This window comes from Dysidea avara, chromosome 11 (genome assembly GCF_963678975.1).
Source record: "Dysidea avara chromosome 11, odDysAvar1.4, whole genome shotgun sequence".
Lineage (NCBI taxonomy): Eukaryota > Metazoa > Porifera > Demospongiae > Dictyoceratida > Dysideidae > Dysidea > Dysidea avara.
The window spans coordinates 17,313,992-17,339,655 of record NC_089282.1 but is presented as its reverse complement, the minus strand read 5'-3'; the positions used below and the strand labels follow the sequence as shown (position 1 = coordinate 17,339,655).

At 36.5% G+C, this 25,664-nt stretch overlaps 2 protein-coding genes across 2 annotated transcripts; both read right to left on the bottom strand.

Annotated features, from left to right (window-relative positions):
* Positions 1-1,576: 1,576 nt before the first annotated feature.
* LOC136238810 (uncharacterized) lies at positions 1,577-3,609 on the bottom strand. Its single transcript, XM_066029411.1, has 3 exons — positions 3,318-3,609; positions 3,158-3,262; positions 1,577-2,781 (listed from the first exon to the last, which is right to left on the bottom strand). The coding sequence occupies exons 1-3, from the start codon at positions 3,390-3,392 to the stop codon at positions 1,732-1,734; spliced, it is 1,230 nt and encodes a 409-aa protein (XP_065885483.1). The 5' UTR covers positions 3,393-3,609; the 3' UTR covers positions 1,577-1,731.
* Positions 3,610-19,858: 16,249 nt separating this feature from the next.
* Positions 19,859-21,693, bottom strand: LOC136239359 (uncharacterized). The gene is made up of 3 exons (XM_066030097.1): positions 21,563-21,693; positions 21,412-21,507; positions 19,859-21,047 (listed from the first exon to the last, which is right to left on the bottom strand). The coding sequence occupies exons 1-3, from the start codon at positions 21,635-21,637 to the stop codon at positions 19,998-20,000; spliced, it is 1,221 nt and encodes a 406-aa protein (XP_065886169.1). The 5' UTR covers positions 21,638-21,693; the 3' UTR covers positions 19,859-19,997.
* Between the last annotated feature and the right edge of the window lie 3,971 nt (positions 21,694-25,664).

Below are 25,664 nucleotides of genomic sequence, written 5' to 3'. Positions count from 1 at the left end.
GATTATGATATACTCAGCTACTGATTTTTCACAAGCTATATGATATGCAGTGACTTCATGTCAAATAACTACAGTGGGATTATACTATGTATTTTTAGTGAATGGTGATACATCTTTGCATTCATTGTACATCATTTTGAGATTTTAACAGCTGTCTATGGTGGGATAATAATATAGAGTAAAGGAAACACCTTGCTTGTTTATGTGACTCTTCTATACAAGTCCCACACTAACACTTTCAAAGGCTTGCTGTTACTCTATTCTAGAGTAGTATTTCAGTACTCTCCACTAAAATTCAGGGGTGTTAAATCTTCCCTACACTAGGAACTCCCCTATTCTTTTTAACAGTGTATATAACTCAGTTTAAATGTGTAGGTGTATAATGAAAATGTTGAAGCAACTGAACTTCTGAGACATGTGAGTACAATCATTGTACCCACATGTCTTGGAAGTGCAACTTGTTCAGTTTCATTACATTAACTTTTGGCATATTATTGAGCTCATCATTCATGCATAATCCTGCAAGTGTTTCTTATCAAAAAGATGTATTGATAAGCATGCAGGTATTACTTGACAGTGCATTTATATCATGATACACTGTAACAATTACACGCACTATCTATGCTCATACCTCATGCCTTACAAAGTGAAGGTGGGTACCTAAAGTCCCACCAGGAATAACAGTGATAGTGGTAGTGTTGAACTGCTTATATTGGATAGCAATTCTCTCAGAGTAGAACCCACCACTTTAGAAGTCTAGATCTGGACCTGCAACTGAAAGGATTTGGTATCATGCATATTATATATAACCTCTGAATTAAGGACAGCCTATTACGAAGGACAAGAAATATTTCTCAATGGTGTACTGTAGACAGTTTTCACTTTGTATCCCAGCCTGTTGTAGAACATTAAGAGTCTAAGACTATAGTACCACTTAGAAATTGTATCCTTAAAATGACTTCATAATGTATTTCACAGAGACCTACTACATGTACTATTGAATAGGCTATCACAATTCTTGTAATGCAAACTAATGTGCCCTAATGTATTGTGTTAAAGTATATTGTAGGCCAATAGAGATCAGTTTATTTATCTGATCAGATCACAATCTTTTTATAATAATGATGTGGGTCAAAGCAGAATATGTGTATGTTTCAAAAAAACACCTCACAACTAATAAACATTCAACTGCAACAATATTGAGTTTAACAAGAAGAGGTTCACCAAGTGGTATTTTTCTTAATAAATAGTTGCTTGGTAAAGTATCGATGAAACCACTTTGGATGCTCTATTAGAGTAGTTGATTGTTTTATTAGAACAATGCAAATTTTAACAGCTTCAATTTAAGCCTTGCTCCTAAATAATTATTGAAGCCCCACTCCTAAATAATAATGACTGCTAATTTATGATCTTGGCCAATTTTCTTATTTCTAAAAAGAACTTAGCCCTTGCCTCTCTATCTCTTCATCAATTATTACACATAAAATGCAATTGCAGTTGTAACTAACACTAGCTGGCATATGGTAATTTTTTAAAAAGAATGAAGCACTCCTAGCTCCCCCATCTCTAAATCAACTCTTGGTCATACAAAATAAATTGGTTACATTAATCATAAAAGCTATAATGAAATTGTGTATATATAGCATAACTTAACATATACACTGTACATATATAGTCTGAAAGCACAACCAAAAATGTTCAACAGCAACATTGCGAGAATTGTTTTAGCTTCTATGAACATGAGTTGTCTCCACAGCTGAGGTTGTCTTGCTGCTGTGCACACAATGCGTAGTTGCAATTTTGACGTGGATCTAACTGTCTGGTATAACACCAGTCATCAAAGTTGTCAGGGTTACATCTAATCCAGCACCATGTCGGAAATTGACCTGAACAACCCACTTGTTTCTTACGTTCACATTTGCTTGATGCTATCAAGGCAGGATCCCTTGCTGGTATATTATGATTGTAAACATCATTAGCAAGATCTTCTAATTTTTCAATGTAACTTGACATATAATGGGGTTTAACAAAACCTCTATATTTTCCTAGGTTGTAGACTTTGTCTGGTGACTCAAATCCTGACATCAAATGACAATTTGTTACTATATCATTTTCAATCTTAATGTTATAAGAATGAACTTTAACCTGATTATTGGAGCCATAAAATTTCCACCCTCCTCCAATTCCACGAGGGCACCCATAAACAAAAAGGTACAAGCTTTTGGCATACTTCGTATTATTGTAATTTTCGTGGTAAGTCCTGATAGCTGCCATAGTTGCCAATATTCCACCAAGACTATGGCCTACAAAGTAAACCTTCATTCCTTCTCTTAAGGCATCGACCACTGCTGGTTTAACTATGGAATCATAGACAGCCAAAAGAGCGTTGTTGAAACCTGGAAGAAATGCGGCATAATCATCAGTACCCCTTTCACCAAATTCTGACATCTCACTGCTTCCATAAAGATGAAGGTCATTTTTATAATCTTGGGTGCTCTCTGAGCCTCTAAAAACAATAAAAGCTTCACAGTTTGTTTTGTCTATGGCCACAAAACCCTGAGTGTCAGCATCACTAGTCACAGTGTGAAGATCCTTTGTAACATTTAGGTGATCAAAATTAAACTTTGTTGACATGGAGTTGATCTTTCCTTGTACTTTGTTGTACTCTTCATAGGAATAATCAGCCAAGTGAGCACACTTCAATGCTGTAACCTTATAGGGAATATCTTTTTTGCCATATTGCTGTTGGCGAGTTGCATCACCATTAAAACACCCCACCAACTATAACAATATAACATTATTGTATGACAATATCTGCATAATAAACATATGACCATGTACATTATAGTGCATGCAATATGGTCATATGGTAGCTAAGCAGTGCTGCATGCAATCAACTGATATAATGTGTGTGAATTTAGTGAGCTGGTATACACGGGTTTGGAGGCAATCAAATAATATAATCATGAAGATATCAAGAGTAGCATACAGCAAACCCATTATCATTTATTTTATAAGTTGATAATGTTTGGCTTTAAAACAGAGCTATAGTTTGACAAGTGAGGGTAAAGACTTGGTTCATAATACTGTTCAAAGCATTATTTTCTGGACAACCATTAAACAATGCTATGTATATTTGTAAAAATCACTGGCTTACTCTCTTTGATCGTCTTGCAATTCTTTTGCCCTGGTAGGGTTGCTCTGAATGGATAGGTTTGAACTGATACTGACCATTTTCATGATTATTCTGCTCAGTAGAGTCCTGTATAGAACAAAACATTGGTGAAGATGAAGATAACTTGTACCTGTTGCCATACCATTGGATCATCAATTGCATTTCCACTAGTAATCACAGCAGCACACAGAAGTACATTTAAGAAGAATAAATTCATTTTCAAAATACTCTGCTATGCTCGGATCAGTTATACTGATTAGTACAACAGTTGAGTCAATTTTGTTTGCATGTGTACTGACATGAATTGTTCACCTTTTTATAAGCACTGAGCTCTAAGAGAAACCAGTGAAGAACTTTCTGTGGCTGGTCACGGAAAATTACCTATTAAGGAAGTATAGCTAAAATCACAGGAAATAATTTAATTGTGGTAGTAATATTCATAAACAGATTTACAATCCCCAGGTACCCGGGGTTTATAAATCCATGACATAGCTACCGAATGATTTTGTTGTCAGTTAAAATCAAATAAACAAGGAAGTGGCTACTTAGTCTCGCGTGCCAGACGGTTTGTGTGGGGGCGGCAAATAAACCGTCTGGTCACTGTTGCACACATTCCGGGACCACTGCCGGAATGTTGGCAGAGCCAATCAGATCGCTTCGCGCACTCTGTGACGAAACAACCACTAATAATTCAAATTCTTAGTGTAATAAAGAACTGAATCTCGGCTACAGATCACTTTTTCGAAAGTTTAACAACGCCATGGGCTTAGGATCTTTGTTTCCCTAGTACAGGGCTTTTGTATAAGAACGATCGTGGTTCGCTACGGATTTGCGAAACGACAGAATTGTCGAGGAAGACGTTCAGTAATGTTTCGAATACGTCACCTGGACATTACCAGTACAATTATTGTCTTAGTCTGCTCAAAGAGGTGATTGGAACGATTATTGCATCATCCTTGGCGCAAAACAATGCCGTGATGTAATCTAATTGCATTCCAGTGAGTTCACGGAAAGTGTGCAACAGTGACCAGCCAGCGACGGTTTATTTGCCGCCCCCACACAAACCGTCTGGCATGCGAGACTAGTGGCTACTACGGAGGAAAGTGGGGTACTACAATATATAGTGTTACGTCACGAAAATTACGTCAGACTGCAAAATTTAATAGCGGGGCTCCTTCAAGAGGCTACAACTCCGCTTCTGATGATTCATCTCGCATGAAACTTACACAGGTAGGACCTGTGGTCCACAACGCAAATCGATATCCTCCAATCAACTACATTCCAAGTGGTAATCCTGTTTCTGGTCTCCGCCTACATCAATTATTAGACAGGCCATTATTAGTATTGCGTATGCGCAATTCTATTTAATGCACATTACGTAAGCAATTGGGGCCTAGTCTCGCGTGGCCAGACCGCTATACGGAAAAAAGCGGTCTGGCCACGCGAGACTAATTGGGGCCATGCAGGTTAACGCTCGTTTAATGTTTATAAACTGTGCAAATGTACAGGGCTGCCTAGAGAAATTAAGGGGCCCAGGGCAAAGAATTAAAGTGGGGCCCCAGGTTTCCCTTTCTGAGTCACAACTTCACCCAAGCTGTAAGTGTAAGCCAAAGATTAAAGAAAAAAAAGATCATTACATGCTTCAGCTACCCCTCGCTAACCATATCTTCTTATTTATAACCATATCTTCTTCAGCTACCCCTCGCTAACCATATCTTCTTATTAATGACAACAGCTACCCCTCGCTAACCATATCTTCTTATTTATAAGCTTGCTAGCTACACTGCTCCTCCGAAGAATACTGTGACTGCTTTATTAGTGTATTTAGATCTGACTGCTCTATTAGAGTATATCGATCATTTAAACAGGTTTTCAAGGGGCCCTTCATGGGGCCTCCTGGCACAAAAACTAATAATAATGCATAGGTTATTGGTGCAGTCTTGCAGTAACTGTATGAACACTTCTATGGATTTACCTAGTTTCGTGTGGCTGCCCCTTCAATTAGAAACTGTCTGGAGCATCACATATTATGAGAATGAGGTACAACCAATTAAATTACTTTGTAGCGAGTTATTGCATAACTCATACAAACTTCTCTCATACAGTGTGATGGTGAAGATATCTCTTCTGAATGCCAAGCCATATTTTACAACGTGAAGTTGTTTCTAGGTTTGCAATTTGGCATGTATACTATTTGTGAATCCTCACCTCTAGCTTCCTAACTTGTGATGGGTGGGGTCTAACAGGTGCTATAGCTTATATAATTACAACCACACCATACATGACTACTTGTACAAATATACTGTAGTTACAAGACTGACAATGATGATTGGTGATTAGAGTATAGAGTAAAAAGGGGTAGCATGTGTGTTGCTTGTACAGGGACAACAAAAATGAAAAGTACAAATATTATTGGAGTTAAAATTGTTTAAGTGATGCCATAGAAATCGGGTGAGTTACTTTATTATCACATAAGGTAGATTCACATCAATTGAGGGTAGAGAGTTCCATAATCTTGGTAGCTGGCTAATATAAAAATGACGGTTTGAGTTTGTTGTGGAAATACAATGGACTAACTTGCCTGATGATGATGATGATGATCTTGTGGATACTGATGCTTTCATGTAGTTGTTAATGTCGAAGAAGGGGTAGGGAGTTTTGTAGGATTTTATGAAAAAAGTTAAATCACTCAGTTTGTATTGGTACATTAAAGCATAGATAATATAAGGTATATATTACCTATGATTAAAAGGAGTAAATCGAACTGTATTAGTCTAGTTTTGTAGGGTGAGTGGGTTAGTGCACACACATGCAGGCAACTCTTTGTAATTTATTTTGTTGTTGTGTATCAGTAACATTGATATGTTTAGCAGTAGTGACTGTCAGTATTGTGTTACTAATGTATCAGTAATGTATATTTCTCTCTATTACAGGTACACCAGTAAAGAACTATGTAAAGGCAACATGATTAAGGGCAGCTATCAAATCTACAATGGTTGTAAAGAGACACATGCCAGCCATGGTTTTCAATAATTGATCTTTTACTACATTTAAGTTGTTATTTGTGAATTTGTATTCATTTTTGTGTTTTAGTCATCAATGTTTTTAATTCATCATAAGTTAAAGTCACTTTATGGCAAATGCTTTATAGCAAATGTTTGTTTTTAAGTACATATACACAGAAGCTACATGGGAATAACTAAAGGTTATTAATGCATGGCCACCAATTGTGGGTTTATATATAGAAAAATATTACAATGTTACTTTTTATAATGATAGTTAGTACTGCATAAGGTGTTTCCCCAGTTGAAAATTTAATTATAACATTTGGTCACATGCTGTCCTGTTTGGATTTCTTTTATAATTCAATTTCCTTTATCCTTATGTTATATTAAATGACCAATGCAGCTCTTCCCTAGTAACTGATTTCCTTTAGAGTATGCTGACTTATATAGTTGTTCCCCACTAAATTTATATATCCTTGTTCTCTTCATAGATCTGCTTGAGCTCATGGTGAATACAGCCTCATAGCTCTGCCTTCTCTGTTTATCCTGCAGCACTTAAAATAATACATAATTATTATAACAGTACACATTAGAACAAGCTAAGCTTTGGTCAATAACTACTGAGGTGATAAATTGTACTATAGCAGAGTATAGGGAACAATTGTTTTGTGGATCGATTATGTAGTTGCTACTGTTACTTTTCCTGCTAATACAATTGTTCATTTTATCCTAGTTTGCTAATATGAACTTTAAATTTACACCATAGTTCCCTTTACCTCTTGCTAATGTGATTATTCCTCTGCATCATTGTTCCTTTTACTTTTTGATAATTTGATTTACCTCTTTCTAATATGAACTGTATTCTTACATCATTTTTTCCTTTATCTCTTGCTAATTTGATTGTTCCTTTTACTGTTACAGCAACTATGATTGTTCCTTTTACTACTTCTTGCATCGTTGTTCCCTGCATTTAATTCTATAGTTCAATACAATTGCTCCCTTAACCCTCTTACTATATTTGCATCATTGTTTATTTAGTACCAAAATTGGTATATCCCAGTTGATGTTAGTATGGGGTTTGCTCTCCATTTCTCTTACTTTGATTCCCATATTTTAAATTACATCACTGCTGTAGTGTGTGTGTATATTCATTATCCTCTCTACTGCTATAAACATGCTACTTCTTTGGCACATCTTTATATATTGAAGCATACATGAGCTGAGGTATAGAACATGAGAAGAAATGTCTGGCAAACAGCAAAAGAAAGGAAAGGGACGCTACAGCAAAAGCCACATATAGGTCGAAAACCTAAAATTGATAGGAAAGTCAAAGGTAGCAGACCAATGACAACAAATGATACTACTTTTGCATCTGCATCACCTCAGGTATAATGCATGGGATGTTAATTATTTCATTCCTATACAGAGTTCTCTTGAAAGCATTCATCATAAATAGTGTCAATTAGCACTTTGCCAGACAGATGATATCACAGTTCAGTAACAAACAATATGAACTTCAATGTTTCTGAACTGTGAAGCAGTCCGTGTTCTTACCACCAGTAATTGTTTCAAGGCTTATACTAGTTCAACGAGATCTGAGCTGGAAAGCTTATGTTTTCAATCACTTAGTTTCAACAGAGAATCATATCGTGACACAATTTATAATTAGTGGCAAAATGTCTAGTGAGGAAATACTACTTTGATTCAGAGGATAAATGATACTTTTGTTTTCCCTGGAAATTATGAATCTTGTTACATTGAAGCAGCCCATATGAGAAGGGAACATTCATATCACAGGACAATGAAGTCATGGCTGTATTGGATGAGCACATAGTAGCACTGGGCATTGATGGTAAACAGTATTGCTCAACAGTTTGTCATACCCATTGTGAAATTCTTTTGTCAAGTTTACAAATCTGTTCCGTTTGTCAAACATACTGCAATACTCTCAGGGCAATAGTGTCAAGAATGAAGCATTCCTCACAACAGGCAATATTGCACACAAACGTTTGGTATCTCAGGACCCCACAGAGATCAACATACATAAGATCACTGCAAAAAGCAATTACGACAAAAAAATAAACAACTACAAAGGCTAAGAAAGAGGGTGAACACCTTACTGGATTCACCCAGTTGCATTAAACTTGATGACTTAAATTCTGATATATCCAAAGTTATTGAGAATAACCAATCACTACAATGTGATGACTTTAAACGTATATTTTGGGAGCAGCAGGTATTGTCTACCAACACTAAAGTGTATTTTATATTAGTAGCATACATATAGGTAGCAGCCAGTAAGGCAAAAAAGCAAGGTATACGATGACATCCCCAGATGGTGCCTAAATATTATGTTAACATCTGGCAAAACATATGACATCATAAGAGATTCAGGTTTTATTGCATTACCATCAAGGCATACATTGCGAGATTATACTCACTGGATAAAACTGGATTTGATTCCAGATTAGTCAATCACTTGATAACTGAAGCTAAAGTAGACAAGTTAGAAGCTTGGCAGAAGTAAGTATGACTCACAATGATTTGCTATGTTATACTTCATACACACAGGTATGTTGTTTTAGTCTTCGATGAAATGAAGATCCGTGAGGACCTTGTGTTTGACAAGACCAGTGGCTTAATAACTGGTTTTGTGGACTAAGGCCAGCAGAACCTTGATGAAAGATTTGCAGCTCTGCATGAAGAGTGTACAAAAGATAAACCATTAACAGATAGGACAGTAGCTACCCACATGCTTATTCTCATGATCATAGGATACATTGAATTTTTCTTTTGCCCAGTTTGCTACAACAGGTTAGATTAGTTTGCTCATAGATATGTGTACTCCAAGTTATTACTGCATAGGTATGTGTCTCAGCAAACTACTTAGTTTACAGTGCCAGAGTTAATGTTTTCATCTGATCGTGTGCCCGAGAGCTATTAGAATTCTGCAAATTGCTGGCTTGCAAGTGATCTGTGTAGTTGCAGATGGGGCATCTCAGTGGCGGATCTAGGATTTTTAAAGGGGGGTTTCTGAAAATTGGTATTACTAAATAAGGCATCTGATGACAATTTTCCGGAAAAGTTTGAGATTTTAGAAGCTCAGAGATCGGATTTTAGGCTATTTTTAGTTAGCAATTGCAATAAATTCAATACTTTAAACTGTGAATAGTTACTAAATACTATAGCTAACCATAGGGAAAATATGGTGACTACAAAGCTGTAGCTTTGATTGCTCTATTAGAGTAGTTACATGACTGCTCTATTAGAGTATCTCGATCGTTTTTAATGCAGTGGGAGATGAAAAGTGAAGTGTTGCTGATGGTTTAATAGCTATAAATAGTGTTAGTTAAGTGCAACTGCATGCATGCTACTGGTATATAGTTGTTTGCTATGACAAATTGTCAATACAACAATGTTTGTGTAATGAGAATGCCACTAAGTTAAATTTAAAATGGGGTTTCTGTCGAAACCCCAGAAACCCATCTGGACCGCCGCTGCATCTGCTAACAGAAGATTTTTTAGGTTGCATGCAATTGAAGAATATAAGAAGTGTGGCATTACCTATCTTGCTTCCAATATCTGTCGTGCTCCAGACGATAAAGTGTATTAATTTCGAAAGTTAAATATTTACAATTATTGGCAGAATTTGACAGATTAAGTATCTCCAGTTGTTATGAAACTATAGAGATTTCAGCACTTGGCCATTACCAACCAGCCTCCATTGGAAACTACCTGAACTTCATCAAATTTTCCAATAACTATCCCCAAATCTATTGTAAGGAATTGTTTAGATGATGCTGCCTACCAAAGTATTCTAGCCTCTGAGAGGATATTTTTGGCTAGGAATAATAAAGAGTGGCTGGATGTGACTAGTATTAGTTAATTTATATAGCTTCTTTTTATTTTATTTTTATATTCACACCCTTTCCATGCCCACGCAGGTTCTTCCGTAGGACCATACACGTGGTCGCATGTGACCGAGGACTATCACACTTTCTGTAATTTATGTACTTTCATCACTTCATAATTGATGGTTTTCTCTCTATCGCTGACCCACCACATCTCATTAAAACAATCAGAAATGTTTGTCATAATTCACAGCACAACAGAGGCCGTCACCTCATCGTAAGCAGAATAAATTACAAAAATATAATGAAATACAATCTTACAGAATAATGGAAAAGCCGAGAAATAGCTAAAATGGAGTCATTTGGTAGAATTAGCTGAGAAGGCATCTGCCAACAGTGGGCTATACATTTGCAGAAACCTCACCAGGGAACATATAGTCTTGAAATCATACTCACGAATGACAGTCTCATTAGCTGCACAGGTGGGTAAGAAGGTTTGTGCAACAATTAATATTTCATTATTACTTCTTAAAGGTATTAAGTTCCAGTATGGCAAAAGGCTTCTTAACATTATGGAGTCAATACATATGTGCACAGTGCACAAATGTTTAGCAAAATAAGATGACTATATGTACTTCACCTGTGATAGGGCATAAAAGCAAAATGCATACTTTTTGCTGTGTTGCTAGTGTCTGCCCTGGCCTCCTAGCAACATTCCAATCAGTTTTTCCTCCAGGCCTGATCTGACTTGGTGTTGGTTTCCAATAAGAATAATTCCATCTGTTTGTTTGAACTAACATCTTTTGGCTGCTAGAGCTCAGAAGGAAGATCGATATAGCTGTTTACAATATGACATTAAGCTTTCTGGCTTATCTGTTAATCTCATTTCCATTGAGATTGGTTGTTTAGGCCATATTATGTCAGACACAATCCTATGCTTGTGAAGTGACGAAGAATATAAGATCCCTGTTTGAACAGGCTGCTCTCATTGCTGTCTCCTGCTCATACAGGGTTTTTAATTGTAGAGCCTCCTCGGACTGAGATCTATCAGTTTGCCTAAACTGAACTCTTCTGCATCATGTAATAGAATCATAGAATGGTTAATAACTATCTAATAAAACAGTTGACTGCATGGTCTGTACTTATTTATAGGTGAATCTTAACTCCATTGTATAGAGAGTAAAACAAATGCACTGAACCTGCATGTGGTTAAAATGTACCTCCAAGCAAATTAATGATATGCACCATTAAAATTCCCAGCTATGAAACTTTCCTCAGATCTTCCCTCATGCACACTTGCTTATTTTCATAAGTTTTTCTCATGTATGTGACTTTATCAGGCAAAACTGCTATTACTGTACATTCATAACAGAAGGTTTCATATTTCACCAAAACTCAAACTACTTCAATACATTACTGAAATTTCACCACCAAAATCAATAGTGATTTAAGTAGTGCTGGGTGCTATTTTCTAGCCCAGTTACAAGTTTTCTGAGTGGCTTGCGGCCTTGATGGCTAGCTCTAGCCAACATGAGGATGGCTGGATGTAGTTATACAGCTCCTTGGTGTTGAATAAAGGCTTGCATGTGTCTGTATAAATTTTCTTTTATTTTGGCCAGTTTTGTATATATATAGTTACTATATATTGAATTGATTCTGTAACGCAGTCTTAATTAACTGTGTAGGTGTAATGAATAAAGATGAAGCTTAAGTATCCTGAAACTGAACTTCCGAGACATGTGGGTACAATTGTCATACCCACATGTCTTAGAAGTGCAACTCATTCGGTTTCATTACATTAACTTTTGTAATAAATTGTGATGAAACCTTGATGTGAGCTCATCATTTATGCAATCCTGTTTATCAAGTAAAGTTATGTAAGCATGCATATTAGCAGATGAATGGAAATAATATTACTTGACAGCATATTTATATTGTGATACACTATAACATGGACTACCTATGCTCATACTACCCAGTCGACTGCACTACACACATACAGATGCCTATGAGTCAGTGCATGCAGGCAAATCTTTCTGGAGGTACTCTAGGAGGCTACATCATGCCTTACAAGTGAAGGTGGGCACCTAAAGTCCCACCTAAAGTCCCACCTGTAATGTGAGACAACAGTGGACAATTGGTATTTGCTTATCTATAGATAACATCAGGTCCCCATTACCATGACTACAGCACTAAAACTGGCTGCTCCTTCAGTTTACGTGATACAGCAGGTCTCTGTTAAACACACAAAGATGCAGTGATGATGTTCAAAGGAATGTGTATAATACTGACCCCAGAGTAGAGCTATAACTTGACAGGTCATTTGTGACTGGATCTGTGAAAGGGGTCTTATAGCTTTTTCATGTACCAACAATCATAACTTGACCCATTGTGATTAAGGTACCAACTTGAAATCTGGTTACATTATATATACCTCTATAACATTAATTTTATATTACCCCTATAGCATTATTGTTTAGTATATTCTAACGTGATACGTAGGTTAAATATAGGTTTAGTACTTTATTAGAGTATTAGAGTCAACCACATGACCAAACCTCAGATACTCCTTATTTATTTATTTTTATTTCTTTAACCACAAAAAGAGAGACAAAGAGTACGTTATTATGGCAAGTCAAAATGGCAAAAGTCTATATCATAACAGCAAAGTCTATAATATCATAACAGCAAAAGTCTACACCATAATGTTAAAAGTCTATCAGTACTATACCGTAATTGCTATATTTTTGTGTAAAAATGTTTTCACGTGAATGACTGCTCTATTAGAGTAGTTTGATCTTGTGTAAAAATTTTTGTGTAAGCATATTTCGTACAAGTTTTGCATACAAAAACTATTTTACAATGAAAAAAACCTATACCATAATAGTAGCTATCATAGTCTACAGCTAGGTCAAGAAGACGTTCAGTTCATCTCCAGCACCAAGTGGTTTATAGTTTCCTTAATATAATTGTTTGGTAGAGCATTGATGAAACCACTTTAAATCCTCTATTATAAAGCTATAGAGTAGTTGATTGTTTTATTAGAGCATTGCAAATTTTAAAACTTCAGTTTAAGCCTTGTTCCTAAATTAATTATCATTTAACACTCACTCCTAAATAATAATTATTTAAACCTTACTGCTAAATTATCATTTTGGCCAATTCTCATTATTTCCAAAGAGAACTTAGCCTTTCCTTAAACTTGCCGTCTCCATCTCTTCACTAATTATACTTAAAATGCAATTGCTGAGCTTCTACTAACTTCATAGCTAGCATATAGTATATTTTTAAGAATGAAGCACTCCAACTTCCCTTTTCCCTAAATCAGCCATTCATGGTCAGCATGAATTAAGTTGGTTATATACATTAAACATAAAGCAATTGTGTATTAAATTAACATACACTGTGTATAGTATTAAAGCACAACCAAAAATGTGTATCAACAACAACATCAGGAGAATTGTTTTAACTTCTATGAACATGCATTATCTCCACAGCTGAGGTTATCTTGATGCTGCGCACATAATGTATAACTGCAATTTTGACTCGGATCTAACTGTCTGGTATAACACCAGTCATCAAAGTTGTTAGGGTTACGTCTAATCCAGCACCATGATGGAAGTTCACCTGAACAGTCCACTTGTACCTTACGTTCACATTTGCTTGATGCTATCAATGTAGGATCCCTTGCTGGTATATTATGATTGTAAACATCATTAGCGAGATCCTCCAATTTTTCAATGTAACTTGACATAAAATGGGGTTGAAGAAAACCTCTATATTTTCCTAGGTTGTAGACTTTGTCTGGTGACTCAAATCCTGACATCAAATGGCAATTTGATATTACATCATTTTTAATCTTAATGTTATAAGAATGAACTTTAACCTCATTATTGGAGCCATAAAATTTCCACCCTCCTCCAATGCCACGAGGGCACCCATAAACAAAAAGGTACAAGCTTTTGGCATACTTCGTATTATTGTAATTCTCGTGGTAAGTCCTGATAGCTGCCATAGTTGCCAATATTCCACCAAGACTATGGCCTACAAAGTAAACCTTCATTCCTTCTCTTAAGGCATCAACCACTGCTGGTTTAACTATGGAATCGTAGACAGCCAAAAGAGCGTTGTTGAAACCTGGAAGAAATGTGGCATAATTATCAGTACCCCTTTCACCAAATTCTGACATCTCACTGTGTCCATAAAGATCAAGGTCATTTATAAAATCTTGGGTGCTCTCTGAGCCTCTAAAAACAATAAAAGCTTCACAGTTTGTTTTATCTATGGCCACAAAACCCTGAGTGCCGGCATGTCGGCATCACTAGTCACAGTGTGAAGATCCTTTGTAACCTTTTGGTGATCAAAATTAAACTTTGTCGACATGGAGTTGATCTTTTCCTGTACTTTGTTGTACTCTTCATAGGAATAATCAGCCAAGTAAGCACACTTTAATGCTGTAACCTTATGAAGAATATCTTTTTGCCATATTGCTTTTGGCCAGTTGCATCACCATCAAAACACTCCACCAACTGTAACAATAGAACATTATTGTTTGACATTATCTGCATAATAAACATGTGACCATGTACATTATAGTGCATGCAATATGACCACATGGTAGCTAAGCATTACTGCAATCAGCTGATACACAGGGGCATATGCAGGAATTTTGAAAAGGGGCTTCCACTACAGCTAAGTGACTGTTACATTAGAGTAGTTTATATTGCCTGACTGCTTTATTAGAGTATCTTGATCTTTTCGATGCTATAAGTGTTGCTATCATGTGAGAAACTATTAAATAACTAAGATAAAAGTTTAAAATGTGTCCTGTTCCATGACAGATTCCAGATTCTGGAAACCTGAAGTTTCAATTTCTTAATGTTTCAAGTAATGTGTAAAATCCAAAGGGGTTTTCTGAAACCCCTGGAAACCCCCCTCCGTATGCCCCTGAATACATATGTACACATTGAGCTGGATCCTCAAAAACTTTCAATAACTCATGGATGCAATTACACACGATCTTGAAATTTAGCTTATTTATTTGTAGCACTGCTTGACACACTAAAAATATTCAAAATCTTTTCATTCAAATGTCTGACACAATATTTACGGTCAATCAAAATTTTCACCTATGGGGAAGCTATAAAAATGTGGCAGCTATTCAAACAAAGGTATTTCTTAAACACCTTCAGGGGTGTTCTAACTACAATTATTGTGGGGCTCTCCTGTGGGTGTTAAAGTTATACACTCCACAAGAGTGTAATGAACCTCCCCTAGAGTGTTCAGTAACACCCTAAGGGTGTTTGGATTTTTAAAAAATGCATTCTTTGTGAGGGTCATTGATAGTGCAAACATGAGCTAGTGATCTCCAAAGTATCACAATCAACAATGTTAAGCAACTGCAATGAAAATGTAAACAATTTAAAGTTAGCACATTTACATCAATGATCTTCTTTGCTACTAAAGGTTACCAGTTTGTATTTATAACACCCAAGTGTGTACTTTGATTGTGGGTTTTGGCAAAATTTTAATAAGTATGCCCTGTTGGTGTGCTAAAACACCCCTAATTGTACAACACACCCTTTCAGTGTGCTTAAACTCCCCTAAAGGTGTAGGTGTAGTAGAACACCGCTCCTAGGGTGTAACTTAGTGACTAGTGTAACCGAAGACCACAGTTTTACTAGTGTTACAACCCTCTCCTGAACTCGTAATGGAGCCAAGCCACATGTGTTTGTTGTCGACACCTTTACTGTCACCTTTAATCATCTGCATGGTTGGCTGAAATGTTAATTCTCTTGAGAAAAAAATCCACTCCTAATTTTTAGCTTTTTTTCAGGATCCAGTACAACTTGTACATACTATAGTTACTGGTGTAAAATTGGCTTATACCAGGCTGAGTACAGCAGATGCATATGTGACATATGGTGCGGAAGGGGGGGGCTAGGGGGCTGAAGCCCCCTTTCAGAATGATATCACGCCGAAATTATCCTTCTTGGAGTGGGGCCGAAAATCGTGATAAAGATCGATATACTCTAATAGAACGCTCAAATACCCTAATAGAGCAGTCAGCTTTCATAAAAACGTGTTCCTAAAAGTAGCTTTAAGAAAAACGAAAAAAGTTGCCTACAGTGGGAATCGAACCAAGTAACTCTTACTTTAAGAGTATGAGTTTGTGTCTTACCACTGTATCAATTAAGTGTTTCCAGGTGGCTACAGGCTGTTTTGTACTGCTTATAAATGCTATAGCTATGTGACTGGGCCTGCGAAAATAGGGCATGTGGGCACAAACTACACCCTGTCACTGTACAGGTCATGTCTCAGTACTGGAACAGATATTTTGTATTCTGTAACTTGCATCATAAAGCCAATTAAATGCTTACTAAGTACTGAAAATTGCTGTGCCATAGCATAATGGTACAAACCGTTATGAGCGATAAAAGTTTGAAAGAGTAGGCAAAAGTCATGTGCCTACATGCCCCATTTTTCCAGGCCCAGTCACATATGTTCATTAACTTTGTAGTCAACAGCTAAAAGCTTTGCCGTTTTTAACTGTCAAATAGATAGTTTTCACTAAAAGTTGGTGTTTTAGCTAAAATGCTTTAAATTGTACCTATAAAATTGCTATAGATTGGCGAACTTTAATTGAGACATTGTGAAAGCTAAAATGGTTGCTGCTTCTGGGGGCTGCACCCTCCAGACCCCCTGCTTCCAGAGACTCTATACTCCGGTCAGCCCCCCTCATATAAACTACTTCCTCCGCCACTAGATATGTGATGATACACAGTGGCATGAAATATACTGTAAGCACAAAGTACATTACATGCTTTGTACAGTGGACTGGTTTGTTCAAACCCATCATTATCATAATGTATTGTATAATGTTTGGCTTTAAAACAGAGCTATAGTTTAACAAGTCAGTAAAGGTAAAGACTTGGATCATAATACTGTTCAAAGCATTATTTTCTGGACAATCTTTAAACAATACTACTCATATGTAATAATCACTGCATGGCTTAATCTCTTTGATCGTCTTGTAATGCCCTGGTAGGGTTGCTCTGAATGAATAGGTTTTAACCGATACTGACTATTTTCATGATTATTCTGCTCAGTAGAGTCCTGTGTAGAACAAAATATTAGTGAAGATAAAGATATTTTGTACCTGTTGCCTTACCATTGGATCATCAATTGCATTTCCACTAGCAATCACAGCAGCACACAGAAGTACACTTAAGAAGAATAAATTCATTTTCAATAATACTCTGCTAAGCCCAGATCAATTATACTGATTAGTATACTGCAGTTGAGTCAAATCGTTTGTATGTGTACTGACATGAATTGATATTGTAGTAGCTCTAAGAGAACTTCCTGTGGCTGGTAACTAAAAATAAATTTTTAAAACGATGACTATAACAGTAATACTACTAACACAATTAGCTAAATCATTTAAATAAAGAAAATGATTGCATAATTTATAAAGGAAATGATTTAATTGTGTTAGTAGTATTACTCTTAGTCATCGTTAAAAAAGGAAGTGATAGAATCATTTTTACGTCACAATCACGTACGCGTAAGTGCAACTTCCGCGGGGGCAAATTCTAGACTAACTTTTACCATAGTCTTTTATTATATGCTACGCACCCGTAGCATATAATACCTATGCTTTTACGTCACTGTGACAAAATACGATACTCCACATCTTCTGCGGGGAAAATTCAATGGTGGGGCTCCTTCAAGAGGCAGAGAGGCTCTCCACCCCCACACAAAAACAAAAAAAGCGGTCTGGGCACGAGACTAAAACTAAGCTTCTTGTGATTCATTCCGTTACATTGATGTTTGGCCTCCCTGAGAAATCAGCTGCGTGTCAGGCCTTTTTGCTATGTGCTGGTGATACTCGACTCCACCAACTATGATGAACCTGGCTATAGGTGGAACATCATTACTAGATATATATAGCCCTAAAATGTGCCCTTTGTCAAGCTCCCAAACCCACAACAAATCATATCTTAATTGGATGTCCTGTTGCTCTTGATCAAGGCAGGTATACCTGGAGAAATGATTCAGTCTTACAGGTTCTCGTTCACGGACTCCAACAGCATTTACCTGACATTTTAAAACTCTATGCTGACCTTCCAGGATATCTTGCACTGCAAAAAAAACTTGGATTTACATACCCAAAGGCATATAGCACAAGTGTAAAATAAGTGACTCAGCACACCATGATCACATATGATGGAAATGGTAGTTCAACACATTTCCTCCAGTGCTACCAGTAGCACATACATGTTTGCAACTTCAATACATATGTGCATAGTGCACAAATGTACACTATATGTGCTTCACCTATGATAGGGTAGCGCATAAAAGCAAAATGCATATTGTTTGCTGTGTTGCTAGTGTCGCCCTCCTAGCAACATTCCAACCAATCTTTCCTCCACCCTTAGCAGGCCTGACTTAGTGTTGGTTTCCAATAAGAATAATTCCACCTGTTTGTTTGAACTGACTATCCCACCAATACTCAGCAACATCTTTTGGCTGCTAGAGCTCGGAAGGAAGATCGATATGGCTGTTTACAATATGACCTTCAGCTTTCTGGCTTATCTGTTAATCTCATTTCCATTGAGATTGGTTGTTTAGGCCATAATATTATGCCAGACACAATCCAATGCTTGTGAAGTGACGAAGAATATAAGATTCCTGTTTGAACAGGCTGCTCTCATTGCTGTCAGATTTTTAATTCTAGAGCCTCCCCGGACTGGGATCTATCAGTTTGCCTAAACTGAACTCTTCTGCATCATGTAATAGAATCATAGAATGGTTAATAACTATCTAATAAAACAGTTGACTGCATGGTCTGTACTTATTTATAGGTGAATCTTAACTCCATTGTATAGAGAGTAAAACAAATCCACAGAACCTGTGGTTGAAATGTACCTCCAATCAAATTAATGATATGCACCATTAAAATTCCCAGCTATGAAACTTTCCTCAGAACTTCCCTCATGCACACTTGCTTATTTTTATAAGTTTTTTCTCATGTATGTGACTTTATCAGGCAAAACTGCTATTACTGTACATTCATAACAGAAGGTTTCATATTTCACCAAAACTCAAGCTACTTCATGAAATTTCACCACCAAAATCAATAGTGATTTAAGTAGTGCTGGGTGCTGTTTTCTAGCCCAGTTATAAGTTTTCTGAGTGGCTTATGGCCTTGATGGCTATCTCTAGCCAACATGAGGATGGCTGGATGTAGTTATACAGCTCCTTAATATACAAGGAATGTCAGTTTCAGGTTTCTGACTTCTGGTTGCATCCCAGACCCCTTGGAATTTAACTTTAGACTTAGGCAATATTTACCATCCAGCAGCATTTATGCTGTGCCACCTGTATTTTCCACTGCTAGAGAATGATGGCAATCACTTTCTTTCAACTCTCAATGAAATTGGCCATGGAGCATGACAAGTTCAAGAAGTTGTATAGATGCCAAAGCACTTAAAAAGTAGCAATGCTAATTTTATTACTGCAACTGTTCTCCAAGATTTTTCAACTCGCAAGAAACAGTGCCCTCATTTAGAATCACTTAAAAGAATGTTTGGTCTAATGCATTCATATGGCTTTTAACAGCTTCAGTTTAAGCCTTGCTCCTAAATAATAAATACTGCTAAATTATAATTTTGGCAAATTTTTATTATTTCTAAAAAGAGCTTATCCCTTTCCTTAAACTTTCCCTCTCTGTCTCTTCATCAATTATTGCAGTTGAAACTAACTCCTTAGCTAGCATATTGTAAGAATGAAGCACTCCAAGCTCTAAATTAGTTCTTGGTTAGTACAAATTAAATTTAATTGGTTACATTAAACATAAGGCTATATATAATGAGATAGTATATAGTATAACATACACTGTGCATACTCAGAAAGAGCAACCAAAAATGTTCAACAACAACATTGGGAGAATTGCTTTAGCTTCTATGAACATGCATTGTCTCCACAACTGAGGTTGTCTTGCTGCTGCGCACACAAAGTATAGTTGCAATTTTGACTCAGATCTAACTGTCTGGTATAACACCAGCCATTATAGTTGTCAGGGTTACATCTAATCCAGCACCATGATGGAAATTGAGCTGAACAACCCACTTGTTCCTTACGTTCACATTTGCTTGATACTATCAATGTAGGATCCCTTGCTGGTATATTATTATTGTAAACATCATTAGCGAGATCTTCCAGCTTTTTAATGTAGCTTGACATATAATGGGGTTTAACAAAACCTCTAACTTTTCCTAGGTTGTAAACTTTGTCTGGTGACTCAAATCCTGACATCGCTTTACAATTTGATATTATATCATTTTCAATCTTAATGTTATAAGAATGAGCTTTAACCTTGTTGTTGGATCCATAAAATTTCCACCCTCCTCCAATGCCACGGGGGCACCCGTAAACAAAAAGGTACAAGTTTTTGGCATACTTCGTATTATTGTAATTTTCATGGTAAGTCCTGATAGCTGCCATAGTTGCCAATATTCCACCAAGACTATGGCCTACAAAGTAAACCTTCATTCCTTCTCTTAAGGCATCAACCACTGCTGGTTTAACTATGGAATCATAGACAGACAAAAGAGCTTTGTTGTAACCTGGAAGAAACACGGCGTAATCATCAGTACCCTTTTCACCAAATTCTGACATCTCACTGCTTCCATAAAGATCGAGGTTATTTTTATAATCTTGGATGCTCTCTGAGCCTCTAAAAACAATAAAAACTTCACAGTTTGTTTTATCTATGGCCACAAAACCCTGAGTGTCAGCATCATTAGTCGAAGTGTGAAGATCCTTTGTAACCTTTAGATGATCAAAATTAAACTTTGTCGACATGGAGTTGATCTTTTCTTGTACTTTGTTGTACTCTTCATAGGAATAATCAGCCAAGTAAACACACTTTAATGCTGTAACCTTATGAGGAATATCTTTTTTGCCATATTGCTCTTGGTGAGTTGCATTACCATCAAAACATCCCACCAACTGTAACAATTGAACATTATTGTTAGACATTATTTGCATCATAAACATGTGACCATGTTGTACAATATGGTGCATGCAATATGGCTACATGGTAGCTAAGCATTGTAACTAACTGATATAATGTGTGTGAATTTGGTGAGCTGGTATACACGGCTTTGGAGACTATCAAATAATATAATCATAAAGATATTAAGTGTAGCATACAGCAAACCCATCATTTATCTTATAATGTTTGGCTACAAAACAGAGCTATAGTTATTTGACAAGTGAGGGTAAAGACTTGGTTCATAATACTGTTCAAAGCATTATTTTCTGGACAACCATTAAACAATGTTATGTATATGTGTAATAATCACTGGCTTACTCTCCTTGATCGTCTTGCAATTGTGTAGGGTTTCTCTGAATAGATAGTTTTGAACCGATACTGACCATTTTCATGATTTTTCTGCTCAGTAGAGTCCTGTATAGAACAAAATATTAGTGAAGATGATGATAATTTGTGCCTATTGCCATACCACTGGATCAGCAATTGCATTTCCACTAGTAATCACAGCAGCACATAGAAGTACACTTAAAAAGAACAAATTCATTTTCAATAATACTCTGCTATGCCCAGATCAATTATGCCAATTAGTATACTGCAGTTGAATCAATTTTGTTTGTGTGTGTACTGACATAAATTGTTCACCTTTTTATATTGTAGCAGCTTTAAGAGAAACCAGTTAAGAACTTTCTGTAGTAAAAATAACCTATAAAGGAAGTATAGCTACAATCACAGGAAATGATTTAATTGTCTTGGCAGCATATATACACATATAAGTTTGTTATCATCGTTTCTATGGTTTACAAAAAGGAAGTGGTTACTGAACTGAAAGGTTTTAATTTTTGCATCTACTAGTAGCCCTGAGCATTCGACTTTAGGGTATGCGTCTAGTAGTTGCCCTGAGCATTTGACTTAGGGGCCACGAAAAGTAGTATTTGCTAGGGTTAGGGTCAGGTTCAGCTTTGGTTTCTTCTTCACCTTTTTTAGGTTATGTTCTTCTTACTATAATCTTATATTGAGACTACTACTACTTGAGTAACATCAGCGGTAACACAGTGGTTAGCACACTTGCCTAAAGTGCCAGTAGTCCAGGGTTCAAATCCCGGCTGAGTTTTGTGACTCTGCCCTACTTGTGTAAGTTTCCTGCAGAATGAATCACCAGAAGCGGAGTTGTAGCCCGTAATGTTAGTCTATCACGCTATTGAATTTGCTCTACTTTTAGCCTCTTTTTTAAGGCAGTGGATACTGAACTGAAAGTCAGTTCAATGAGCCGTACTGATATTGAACCAACAGTAAAACTTAGGGAGGAAAAATAGAGTCACTAAACAAAAAAATTGATATATCCCTTCTTGACATACTCTAACAGAATAGTTTTAATAGTATTACTGTTCTAATGAAACAATTGACTGCATGGTCCGTAATTATTAAACTTAAAGGTGAGTCTTACTCCATTGTAACTCCATTGTATAGAGTACCTCCAAGCAAATTAATGATATATATGCACCATAAAATTCCCAGCTATAATGCTGTCCTCAGAAATTCTCTCATGCATACTTGCTTATTTTCATAAGTTTTTAGTTACTCATGTTTGCAACTTGATCAGGCAAAACCGCTATTACTGTACATTCCTAACAGAAGGTTTCATTTTTCACTGCAAACTCAAACTATATAGCTACTTGATTAAAGAAATTTCACCACCAAAATCAACAGCTAACAGTTTAAGTACTGCTGGGTACTATTTCAAGCCCAGATGCAAGTTGTTTTGGGTGGTTTGCAGCCTTGATGGCTAGCTCTAGCCAATATGGGGATGGCTATGGTTATACAGCTCCTTGATGTTGAATAAAGCATCATGTCTGTATAAAACTATTTCTTTTATTTTGGCCCACTGATTCTATAACTCAGTGTATGAAGATTATCTTGAAACTGAACAAAGTTGAAATTCTGAGATGTGTGGGATTGTACCCACATGTTTACCGATTTAAGTTAATGTATGCCAGCAAATGAATTGAGCTCAAGGTTACAAGGTTACATCATGTCTTACAAGTGAAGGTGGGCACCTAAAGTCCCACCTGTGCGTGATGTGATACATGGACAGTTGGCATATGCATTTGCTTCCCTAGATACTGTAGCACCGGGTCCCCATTACCATGGCTACAGCTACTGCTGCATGCGAGAACTGACTGGCTGCTCCTTCAGTTGATGTGATACAACAGGTCCCTGTTAAGCACACACTAAGGATGCAGTGATGCATCGGTGATGTTCAAAGGAATGTGCATAAAATACTGATCCCAGAGTAGAGCTATAACTTCACAGGTTTTTGTGATCGGATCTGTGAATGGGGTCTTATAGCCTTTCCAATTTTCATGTACCCAGCAACCCACAACTTGACTTGTGATTAAAAATCTGTTTGCATTATATACTCCTAACATTTACATTTATTATTAGTACTACTGTTTAGTAAAACTCCTAAGGTGAGTTATTATTATTATTAGCACTTTACAGTGACCAGCACTGAAGGTCTGACAGCAACATGTGCTGCAGCCTTAGGATTACCTAACCTAATTTCAAGGACTTAGACCTAATGACTTGACATAGTGACTGATAAGGTGTAACAGAAAAGAGGCCAAAGTAAGGAAAAAAATCCCTCCAACCCCAGGATTTGAACTGCAGTTATATAATATCAGCGTTGCAATCTTGTCAGCACCGGAACATTTGCAGTGGGCAACTGCGTATATAATTGAGATAATGAGTTATTCTCTAGAATTCCTATGGATATAGTTACATGAAAATAACAAGGAGATGACCACCTGGTAGACTCCTGTAAGTGTTCGAGCGTAAATCGGATGGCTGCAGGTTCGAGGCTACCTAGGTCCAGTCATGGATTTTTTCTCCTTTCTCCAACTTTTCAAACACACCTTAAGTAGCTAAAGTCTTTGAGCAGGCTGTAGGCCCAGGTGTCCTACAGACCTTCAGCACTTGTGCTGTAAAGCATTAATAAATAAATAAATAAATTACATTTCACCACATTCAGTATCACTTAATTTAAATTCCATTATTGCTGACCAAGTTCTGTATGTCATACAGCTGCAGGTATACATCAGGAATCTGGATATTTAATATGACAGCATGGTGCCCATTGGCTCAGTAAAAATAGCTCATGAATTCTGCTCTATTTTTTCAACTCTAGGTCATTTTGTGTGGCTAATACACTTCAAACTTGAAGCAACTGGCCCAGTGGATTACTGCTGGTGGAGCAGTAGATGTCTGAGTTGGGCCAATTTGGCTCAACTCAGACATGAGCCTCTTTTTAAAGGACACTTTAAGACCAATTAATTTTGATAAAGGTTTTACTGTTATAAGGAGGTTGAGGTAAAATTAGACCTAATAAAGACCTCAGAAACTGTCCTTATAAGGAGGTTAAAATGTACAGTGTTCTTTACAGGGAGGGTCCTTTAAGTGAGGCTTCATGCACTGTAAAATACTTATCAAAAACCCTGTTGTTATCACTGACATTTCAACATTGTTGTACAAACCAATCGTTCATCTGTGAGAGCTCTAAAGTAGTGAACATCCATTTGTCTATATTTAATGGTTTAGTGCTTTAATTAACATGCTCACTACACATTTCCACTCAAATATGTGCACTGCTATATTTATGGGATAGGTTTAAAGCGACACAACTTACCTGTTGTGGTATATACATATACTGTTTTGCTAAATGTTCCAGTATTTATAGAACTTCAAACACTATGAAATGTTTGAGAAGTGACTTGTGTATTATAATATGTGATCTTCTTGCTAGTTGCTACATTAATTATTATTGTCAGTTATATAGAATAACCACTTTGAGTACACACAATTAGCTACATATATGATAATCATTCACTTCTGCAGCATTTTGTGGTTTTATATACTGCTTGACATCCATTTTCCATATTAAAGCTACAGCTATCTGTAGGGTGGGATGACATACATGTGCTAGTTATACTGTACATTTCATATACTAGCCATTACATGGGAAGTGATGATCTATATTAACTGATGGAATTTACGTTTCTTGTTTCAGTATGATTGCATATGTGTAAAGTTTCAGTACTAATAAAGCACTATAAATACATCCGCATACATGTAATATTATGTAACTAGAGGTGTGTGATTATCTAGATATATTCGATTATCGAGATATCATAAGACTTATTGAGATAAGGATGATAGGTTTATTAATTTAGATAATAGTAAACTTCCGTAAATTATTTTTATACCTGATGGTGTAGGTACCTCCTGGGGGCTCCAACTCTCCTACCACTTGGGAACAGTGTTAAGACTAACATTTTTCACTTTTTTATAGTCTTCAAATTGCAATTTGCTCACATTACTGGTTACAATATTGGCAGTTTACTAAAATAAATAATTGTTTCAGTTATCGAGATATGTTATATAATCGAGATAAGCTCAAAGGAAATATCGAGATATGTCTAAATTAGTCATCGCACACCTCTATATGTAACATGCAATTAATATTAGGGCTACAACAATCTTGGATTTTTAGTATTCGAGTATTCTCTAGCATTAGC

Bases quoted from the DNA above. Each gene is read 5' to 3' on its own strand.
- LOC136238810 (XM_066029411.1), bottom strand. From the start codon at position 3,392: ATGAATTTATTCTTCTTAAATGTACTTCTGTGTGCTGCTGTGATTACT. The intron at 3,263-3,317 runs GTATGGCAACAG...TGTTCTATACAG, and splicing joins ATGCAATTGATGATCCAATG to GACTCTACTGAGCAGAATAA. The intron at 2,782-3,157 runs GTAAGCCAGTGA...ATATTGTTATAG, and splicing joins TTGCAAGACGATCAAAGAGA to TTGGTGGGGTGTTTTAATGG.
- LOC136239359 (XM_066030097.1), bottom strand. From the start codon at position 21,637: ATGAATTTGTTCTTTTTAAGTGTACTTCTATGTGCTGCTGTGATTACT. The intron at 21,508-21,562 runs GTATGGCAATAG...TGTTCTATACAG, and splicing joins ATGCAATTGCTGATCCAGTG to GACTCTACTGAGCAGAAAAA. The intron at 21,048-21,411 runs GTAAGCCAGTGA...CAATTGTTACAG, and splicing joins TTGCAAGACGATCAAGGAGA to TTGGTGGGATGTTTTGATGG.